Genomic DNA, 10,730 nt, shown 5'->3' on the forward strand with positions numbered 1-10,730 from the left:
TATTTACGAGAGTAAATTTATGTTTACAAAAAGTAAAAGGTCGTATTTACCAATGACTTTAATTTAAGTAATTTTTAATAAAGAGCATATTTAATCAAATTTAAAGGTGTGTAATTTTTACCATTAATATGGAAATCTGTATACTCCCCTTTTCAGATTTTATCAAATTGCAATAAATTTCTTTATACAAAAGTATATATTGTGAATGAGGAGTTCATATCTTAGTACAAGACATTTCTTGTAGAATCACGTTTTAAATGATCTGTTGAGATAACAAAAGCTGCATATTCAAATATCAATAGTCAATTTATTAATTTCTATTTTTCACAAATGTATGATTATATACCACAATAACGGTGGTTAATATACATGGACATGTATAACAATATAAAACAAATTGTACACAATAAATCATTGATATTTCAAACATGCTGGGATGCATAACAAAATATTTTTGATATATTTTATGATAGAATGCATTATCTTGAATTTTGTGTAAATATATGCTTAATTTGAACAATTCTTATTGTATCAATGGTATCAAATTTTGTTTTAAAAGAATTGAACTACAAAGGTCATTTTCTGAACCTAAAGATCATAATTGAAATTGTCTTCGAAAAATTTAACAGATTTGAATGACTGCTGCAGATAACTTTCATCCGCAAATAATCTGTATATCTGCAATATCATTAACACATATATATATAAACAACAATGGTCCCAATACAGATCTTTGTGGCACTTCAGATTCAAAGACTAAATATGTGTACAAATGAAAAAGTGGTGTTACAAAAAAGAAATTGCATATGCATCACATAGTCAAAAAATATTACATGTTAAGAACATATTTTAACATGCAATTCACATGTTTAAAGTCCATGCATGAATAATGTTTAATTTAGGTGGCTCTTCTTCTCTTAGAGACCCGCTACTTTTTTGGACAATAACCTCTTGCTACGTGGAGGACATGTCTCTAAATATTTTTTGTCCAGACTTCCTTTAACTTTCTGTAATTCCTCACTCTCCCAGGAATATGGATGGGACACAAAACCATCATCTCCCTCCTCATCACTGCTCATATATTTGTGAGCATTTGGTAGCTGGAAAAATGTTCTAACTTTATTTTTCTTCTCCTCGGACCATCCCGTCTTCTCTACCGCAACAAGTCTCCTCTTCAATTTCTGTCCAAAAAGATATGTTTTAAATTAAAGGAAAAAAATAATTGCAGTTACCTTCCATATTTACCCAAATCACTTCAATGAAACATTTGTTTTGAATATATTTTTAAATACATGGGCACACAATCAAGTCCTCATATAGACACCCTTTCATCAACTTCCTTTTCTTTCCTCAAGTGACCTAAACCATTTCGATAATCTTCATCCAGTGTCATCAAAATCAATAATAATGTTCTAAGATGAGCTTTAAGTAAAACTGTATGATTACTGAGCTAAATTGAATTTCAAGTTTACCTCTTTCTTTCTTTCATATGTTGCTTGCCTCTTTTTATTTAACTCTTCTTTATTCTTATTGTGCCTATTGTTGGCCTCCTTTCTGGATGTAAAATATCTTTTAATGGCAGCTAGAAAATAAAAGATGCTGAATAAAAGATCTTGCACAAAATAATGTAAATATGTTTCAAAATAACTAATTATAGCCTTAGTTCAACCTACGATTTCTTTGTAATTATACCCCCCCGCAACAAGTTGCGGGGGGTATACTGGAATCGGGTTTTCCGTCTGTCTGTCCGTCCGTCTGTAGATGCAATGGTTTCAGGGCTCTAAAGCATTATCCTTTCCACCTACCGTCACCATATCATATATATGGACTACCCATGGGATGAAGATGTTCCCTATCGATTTTGGGGTCAAAGGTCAAGCACACTGGACATCGAAGTAGCAATATGGTTTCCGGGCTCTAAAGCGTTATCCTTTCCACCTACAGTCACCATATCACACATATGGACTACCCATGGGATGAAGATGTTCCCTATCGATTTTGGGGTCAAAAGGTCAAAGGTCAAGTGCACTGGACATTGAAGTAGCAATATGGTTTCTGGGCTCTAAAGCGTTATCCTTTCCACCTACAGTCACCATATCAACCATATGGACTACCCATGGGATGAAGATGTTCCCTATCGATTTTGGGGTCAAAAGGTCAAAGGTCAAGTGCACTGGATATTGAAGTAGCAATATGGTTTCCTGGCTCTAAAGCGTTATCATTTCCACCTACAGTCACCATATCATATATATGGACTACCCATGGGATGAAGATGTTCCCTATCGATTTTGGGGTCAAAAGGTCAAAGGTCACGCGTACTGGACATTGAAGTAGCAATATGGTTTCCGGGCTCTAAAGCGTTATCCTTTCCACCTACAGTCACCATATCAACCATATGGACTACCCATGGGATGAAGATGTTCCCTATCGATTTTGGGGTCAAAAGGTCAAAGGTCATGTGCACTGGACATCGAAGTAGCAATATGGTTCGGTTTGTCATGCCATTTGTTTTTTACACTCAGAAAAGAGGTAGTTTATACCTATTACCAACCCCCTTTGGGAGATTGGGGTAAGCGGGGGGTATTCTTAGTGAGCATTGCTCACAGTACCTCTTGTTAATTCTAAATTAGGACAAATAAATAAACTTATAATCAACGTTTGCTTTCTCATTGGTAATAACTGTTGAACCATAATGTAATGCTTTTCAGATTAAATATAAATTGAAATCTGTTAGATTTAGCAAAATTTATAACAGCATTTTCATTAGTACCATCTATGACGTCAATTCTTTCATCTGGCGCAATCCCTTGTACACTGTTCCTCATAAATACTGTCAGTGGTACATTTTCTTCATCCATGAATCTACAAAATAACAAGATTGTTACTTGGTTACAAATTACTTTAAAGTAGTTAATGTACTCCTGGGAGTTAAACTTTCACCCTAGAAATGAATTAGTGTATAAAATTCAAAGTAATTCAGCTGGGTTATTATTTAAATTTAATATTTTGAAATAGTTTTACTAAATTTGCACAATTAACATTGGTTCAATGATTTATTTATACATTTATGGACTGCGAATCTGGTTTATTGTTTGGAGAATGTTTTCAGGAACATCCATTATTTCAAAACAAAACAAAGATGTAAAGAGACCCACACGAATGTCCTAACCAATGCATTCATGTGCACAGTGTGTGATGGCCTTACAAGTAATTTCATTAATTCATAATAAGAAAAAACTGATAAAGCATTTATAAATTCAACATTTGCAAGAAATATTGTCTCATTATATATGTATGCAAAAATACCTTTTGCTGTACCGTAGTTCCATTTCAAATCCGTCTGTTGACCATTTAAATAAGAGTCCTTCACTGCACTCTGAATGAAAGAGAAAACAATAATGATATATATATATATATATGGGAAACAGGGAGGCCATTTGAGTAATCTAATTCTGATGGGGAGAGATGCCTCATCCATGATGCACTCTTGTCCTTCAAATCTTTTCTTGGAGACCTTCGAACTGCTGTTGTACACTCAATACTTTTCTTTTTCTGGCAAAGAACCGAAAGAGTATTCTAAATTCATATTCCTCTGGAACTGGTTATGTGTATGTTTCGTGAGGTGATTTTACACATTTTCAACAATTTCACACATGGAAGGACAGACACAATATTAAATTATATAGACTATAGTCAAAAAGGCATACAATTTATAATATTTATTAAAGCATTGGAACTGCATTGAAAATTGACTCTTAACCTTTTGTGCTGGAGGATCATGTTGGGGTTCATCTTCATCTCCAGACTCACATCAAGAAAGCTGCAGAGTTTCATAGAGCCTGTCTTTGGCAGGTTTTCTAGGATATTTCCTTAAACCTGTAGATTGCAATGATGTGGCTGTTCTTTTCTAAACGAGAAGAAAACAATAGTGTAAAACATAACCGATTCCTTACTCTGTACAAAAAGGAAATTACATGTGGAAATTAAACAAATTTCAGAAAAATAGCCAAATTTCTGTCTAAAACTACTAAAAGTTAATGCCTATAATAAACTACTTAAAGATAATGTCTTAGTACAATAACCTACACAATTTTTATATGGATAATATATCAAACTTCATCAATACATGCACGTCCAATCAGTCAGTCATACACACTACTTGCAATATATATCAATTACAATTTCATTGTTTTTGCCTAATATATCTGATATCAAAAATTGTATTATTGAATGCCATTTCCTCATGACTATGTTGCAGTTGTACACAATGCACATATGGATCTTGATAAATATAATACATCCATTTTAAAAACCAAATATCTATTTACAAACCATAGAATTTAATCTAAAAATTCTGAAAGTAAAAATTGGAAGTCAAATCATAAAAAAAATAATCTGCTCTAATCACACTAATATATTACAAATTAAACTGACTGTAAAAGTCAGCATCTTTTACGACTCAAGTTTGCAATCAGAAGATGCCAGACCCCCCTCCCAACATATACATGTAACTATAATAATTCAGAAAAAGTGAGATCAAGGAAGTAGATATAACATATATATATATATATATATATATATATATATATATATATATATATATATATATATATATATATATATATATATATATGCAGGCGCGGATCCAGAATTTTATTTCCGGGAGGGGGGGGGGGTCGAACCTTTTCACAAAAACATATTTATAATATAATAACAGTCAACTAATTTTTCTTATAAATCGTTATACTGTAATTTTTTTTATCTTTGCAAATTCCGGGGGGGGGGGGGGGGGTCCGGACCCCCTCCCCCTCTAGATCCGCGCATGTATATGTATATTACATGCATATACCTGTGCACAAATACAATGTTTAATGAAAGTGACTGATACAGTGTATGGGGGTTGGGGGTTGGGGGTTGGTGGTGGTGGTGGGGGGGGGTTATGTTGATAAAGTAAAAGATAAAACAACTATAGGCCTAGATCTAAAATTACAACAACAACAACAAAAATTCATAGGCCTATCTAAGAAAAGAAATCTAGGTAAACATGATCAAACCTTTGTCTTGGGTGTTGCTGATAACACAGATTCTGGCTCTGATTCGCCTCCTGATGAAAAATGAAGATGTAAACTTTCATCCTTAACCTCTAAATCTGTCGCCTCTGAATCCAATCCATCGGCAAATGTTAAAAAGCCTTGGGTCCAAGTCCATTTTAAACTCTGTGTAAAACAAAGAAACTTGCCGCGCCTTGAGATGGAGTAATCCGATCTGTTGATCTTTGACGTCACGATTATACCCATAATGCACTCGGCGGCCATATTGTAGGGCAACAGATTGAAACGTGGAAGCGTAAACAAGAGAGGGTTATTTAAGTTACAGCAAGAATATGGTTAATACTTGTGTTGTATGGAGTTGTAACAACCGGTCAGTGAGTGGAGATGAAAACAGACGCTTTTATGACATTCCTAAAATTGTAAAACATCAAGGAAAGCAGACGGAAGAGTTGTCAGCTGATTGGAGAACACTTTGGCTGGCGCGGATCAACAGATCAGATTTCAACCCGAGAAACGTCATTTTAAAGTCAGTTCAGATCACTTCGTTTCAGGTAATAGTTTTAATTAGGTTATATATTTTGTTAATTTATAATAAATCAAAAATTGTTTGTCTTATTTTAATATGTTGATGGTGCTAGTACCGTCTGAGCGAGCGCAGCTTCATGCATGCACATATTTTGCAATGGTCATGCTTTGATCAGGCAGGGATCCAAATTAACTTTTTTCACTACTAGCAAGTTTATTTTAGTGGATTATTTTCCAACTAGCAAAATTGAGCCTTTACTAGCATTTTTCAATTGATTGCTGTTTTACAGGAATTTAAGAAAACAAGCATGTATCTATATCATAATGTAGGGAAAATCTTTTAAAATCTTCTGTAAAGTGCAATAATAAAAATAATATTGATAATTCTTTCATTTAAAATTTAATGAATATCAGACAACATACAAATATCATCGGTGCATGGTGAGGGTCATAGGGTACACTTGTGCAGCGAATTCGCTGTCCAGAGATCTACCACCTATTTACAACATCATGTGGTTTGAAATCTTGAAAACTGCGCCAATTCACACTATATGTTCAAAACTTTTGGAAATTTCATCTAAAAAATTCTAGTTGAAAAAAAACCCCGCGAACTCTAAGTGTTTGACTATAGACTACAGAAGGACACCGCGTGAAGCGGTGACACTATTTCACTAACACTTTCATGTGTTGTTTCATGTAAACACGGACGAGATCAACATGCTTGCTACTTAAATCAGACGTCTCTGAGACGCCCGAAGTATGCATGAAGTAGGCCATCTTCGACATCACTGACTGAGATGACCTTGGCCTTAGCTATTTATTCGATCTACGTTTACTTTTCAATACTTGCATATTCATTCTGTAAAGCGTTTCTACGCACAAGACAAAATTATTGTAAACTTCAAAGTACAGCCAATAAACCGAGGAAATCCGAAAAAAAGATCCGGGTTTTTTCACTCGCAAAAAGTTGCAATCGCTTGTGATTTTTCACTCGCAATTTCAATTTTTAACTCGCATTTAGCGAGTATTTCCCCTTAATTTCGTTGCCCGTCAGGTTCAATTTAAAGGCCGGGAGTAACCTATTATATTCTTAATGAAATCTATGTATCATTTAGGTAGATTGATATAGCATTATATTGTAATTCATGTTTCAGGAACAAAGGCTGAACTCTATGACAAAACTATTTAAAACCTGACTGGGCACCCTCTCTTAAGTTAGGACCTGTGGAACAAGATCCATCGATAACTTTATCAACAAAGAAGAAGTACGAGAGAGCCCAAAGCCGTGATGCATGAAAATTGGAAAAGACACTGTCAAAACAGGCACTAGATTTCCAGGATGTTGAAAGACTTGAGGATTGTGATGTGAACTATGAACTGTGAACTGTGCAAGTTTAGTTACATTGGACCACTGGAAGCACTGGCACCTAGAGAGGAAGACAAAAGCAATAAGGAAGACCCAGACCTACTCCACAAGATGCGTTGTGAACTGCAGAGGCAGTAAAACTGCAAAGAGTGATGAAGCAACCGATCCTCCATGATAATTGCACATTGGTATCGTGATAATGGACAGATATCTTCATTTGAGAACATGAACCTCAAACCCAAGCCTGGTCAAGTTGAAAAAAAATAGTATTGCATAATATTCCCATTGAAGGAAAATCACATGTCCATTGCCTTGCCAGGGTGAAATGGTTATGCAAAGTAAACGAAACAGTTTGACATTATTTTGGTAAACCAGTTGAAGTTTGGAAGGCCAATATGTATGGATGTGAAGGACCTGCTAGTTTTATTCCCATTCAAAGAATAAAATCCAAATTTGTATATGCTTTTGAGAACTTTCAAGGAATTAACACAATCGTTGTTATACCACGTGAAAGATTCTTGTGACTTTGATATGCATGATATGAAGCCGGACACATATGTTGATCTGGATATATACAGACACAATTTGACTACCCAAGTCTGCTCATTACAAAAACTTGTGAAGTCGGGCACATGCAGCTGATGTGTGAAACCGGACACATAGGTCTACATATACATGCATGTACATCAACTATTTGATTACATCAGTCTGCACATTACAAAAACTTATGAAGTCGGGCACATGCAGCTGATATGTGAAACCGGACACATAGGTCTACACATACATGTATGTACATCAACTATTTGATTACATCAGTCTGCACATTACAAAAACTGGTGAAGTCGGGCACATGCAGCTGATGTGTGAAGCCGGACACATAGGTCTACATATACATGTATGTACATCAACTATTTGATTACATCAGTCTGCACTGCCACATTACAAAAACTTGTGAAGTCGGGCACATGCAGCTGATGTGTGAAGCCGGACACATAGGTCTACATACACGTGTATGTACATCCACTATTTGATTACATCAGTCTGCACATTACAAAAACTGGTGAAGTCTGGCACATGCAGCTGATATGTGAAGCCGGACACATAGGTCTACATATACATATATGTACATCCACTATTTGATTACATCAGTGTGCACATTACAAAAACTGGTGAAGTCGGGCACATGCAGCTGATATGTGAAGCCGGACACATAGGTCTACATATATATGTATGTATGTACCCACTATCTGATTGCATAAGTCTGCATATTACTTGTGAAACCGGACACATAGGTCTACATATATACATACATACACTCTATGATCATTTTAGTCTGCACATTACAGAAAAATGTTTGCATAGCAAATACTATTCAGGAAGGGTGATAATATTCTTGCAATGTACCGTATACGTTTTCAATCTAATTTGAAGTGTTTATTTTCCTGATCTTATAAGTATTTTTGTAGTTAATTATTTATTGACTGTAAAGTGTTACATTAAGATGGTATTTATTATGTACAGGAAGCAGTTTTTTTAATTTATTTTGTAATTAAAAAGTATATTAATTTGAAGAAAAGTGTTGTACATCATGAAATGAATTTGAAAGTGCAAGGAACGAACAATTTATTCATTATATTTCAATTTACAATTGCAAATGGTTTTGCTGTGATAACCAAGGAAAACAATCTTTGGATATACCCTCAGTATGGAAATTAGATCTTCCGATTAAAATATGAGGCCAAAACTGAATGGAGACAATATAATCGAAAACTATGTAAATAAGGAATGTGCTCCATAGGTGATATCCAACCTCGAAAGACAATATAATAATTTACACAAGTTCTAGAACAAAGCCCTTTAAGCGATGAAAAGATTTGCAAGCTCCTATGTTGTGTTTATTTCGCCTCACTTCAAAATGTGTTTTTGTGGGGCATGGGAGAAAACATGTTCATTGTTTTCTGATCTGATGTGTTCAAGTTAAACATATACAATATATATCTACATATAACATTTAAGATATCCAATCCATATACATTTTTGTTTGTACAAAAAGTCAATATCTGAAGCACTATGCCTTTTGTTAAAACTAATTTTTAATGTGCTAACAATGGCAGATTAAGAGCCCCCCCCCCCCCCTTTTCGCTACATTTTTTTTTAATTTGTTAGAAGTAAAGGAACTTAAAGAATATATTTAATGCGAAGTAAATCGTAAAAGGTCATCTTTAGCCGAATGTTGAAAGTAAAGGAGTTTAAAGGTGATCTTTATAGGTTTAATTTCGCGTAAACTTACTTAAAGATAACCATTGCTTCTTTAATTAAAGTAAAGTTGATGCAAAGGTAACCTTGATTTTTGGTTAACCTTTAGGAGAATTTACTTCCGAAGTAAAGTTTTGTAAAGTTATTTTTTCATGCAGTGTATAGGAGAACTATTCCTCAGGAATGGTCTAATACATAACTATGACCTCAACATGATGTTTTACCCAAAAGGATGATTGTTTTACGATTGATTTTGTAAGCTCATCAGTAGTAGCTATGTTCATATATTTAATCTTGTTCAGATGGTATTTCGATAACGGTATTACTGACAGAATAATAACACTAGATCAATTGCAATATTGTAGCTTTCTCAAAGTTTGCGAAGAAATTGCAAAGCTGCATTCAAAACAAGAAAAGGGCGGCTGCTACTGCAATACGTTTAAGTTTGAGTCTGGTGATATGACTCTCATTGCAATATATATTTAAAGTCGAACAACAATTCGATATTCAAACGCTAGCTTACTACAAAGATATTCATATAACCTTTTTAGTAAATGAAAAATTGCCCCGCAAATACGGCCTGGCTACATGTCTTTGACATACAAGAACGTACCAGAAAATTCCAAAATCAAACCGTGATTTTACTTTAAAGAAGATAGAATGATGCATATCCCCCTAGGCACTTTGATCACCTCTCGTATATCCAGGGATCCATTTTACCTAACTCTCTATTTTGCATTGCTTATACGAGTTACGAGATTGATCACTCTTCGTTATCTTCGCCTTTCATAAGGTGGATGTGTTTGTCGCCTTTGCTAGCAATCACAATGAAACAATCGCAAATACGTATTGATATCATGCCAGTAAAGACTGACAAGGAAATAACTCCAAAAAAACAAAGTTTAATCACACCACAGTTTTTTTTTTACGTTTGTCTAAACCCAATATGATATTGTGTTAGTGTTTTTATGTAAATGTAATGAAATAAAACAAGTATGAAGTAAAACAGATATGTGTATCGTATGCTATTGTTTGAAATGGTGAGACCTTACGTATCCATAAACAGATACTCACTAATTCTTATGAACACATGCGATGGTGCTCATTTCAATTTCATTATGATGTTTATCATTAAAGTATCTAGCTATGTAATCATGCTTTAACCTCATTTCAGGGAGAACAAAGATTTATGAATCAATTTCGAAACTATTTTTACAAGTATTGAACGGATTAATTCAGTTACATCAGAGGCAGTACTGGTAGTAGTTGTGTACATTTGTTTCTCTTTCAGGTATCTAGAGAACAATCAAATAAAAGAAATACCACAGACAGCATTCTCCAACCTTCTGAATTTGCAAACCCTGTAAGTATACTTTATTTGAAATTTTGAAAAGAAACGGAATTCAAAATACTATATCCCTTTACAAAAATAACCGCTTTATGAAATACAACAATGTGTATTTTGATTTACTAAAACATTAGAAATTATCTTTTATAACATATGCGCATGTATAAACAAACAAGTTTCTATA

The 10,730-nt window shown here is 34.2% G+C and overlaps 1 protein-coding gene and 1 long non-coding RNA gene across 2 annotated transcripts; one reads left to right on the plus strand and one right to left on the minus strand.

The window, feature by feature from the left end:
- Positions 1-287: 287 nt before the first annotated feature.
- On the minus strand, positions 288-5,314 carry LOC125661101 (uncharacterized). The gene is made up of 6 exons (XM_056146709.1): positions 5,055-5,314; positions 3,761-3,907; positions 3,307-3,376; positions 2,771-2,862; positions 1,473-1,582; positions 288-1,181 (listed from the first exon to the last, which is right to left on the minus strand). The coding sequence occupies exons 3-6, from the start codon at positions 3,327-3,329 to the stop codon at positions 918-920; spliced, it is 489 nt and encodes a 162-aa protein (XP_056002684.1). The 5' UTR covers positions 3,330-3,376; positions 3,761-3,907; positions 5,055-5,314; the 3' UTR covers positions 288-917.
- LOC130046643 (uncharacterized) lies at positions 5,314-8,518 on the plus strand. The gene is made up of 2 exons (XR_008797806.1): positions 5,314-5,602; positions 6,731-8,518. It is a non-coding gene; the product is annotated as an uncharacterized LOC130046643 (long non-coding RNA).
- The last annotated feature ends 2,212 nt before the right edge of the window (positions 8,519-10,730 follow it).

Source organism: Ostrea edulis, chromosome 8 (assembly GCF_947568905.1).
Source record: "Ostrea edulis chromosome 8, xbOstEdul1.1, whole genome shotgun sequence".
NCBI lineage: Eukaryota > Metazoa > Mollusca > Bivalvia > Ostreida > Ostreidae > Ostrea > Ostrea edulis.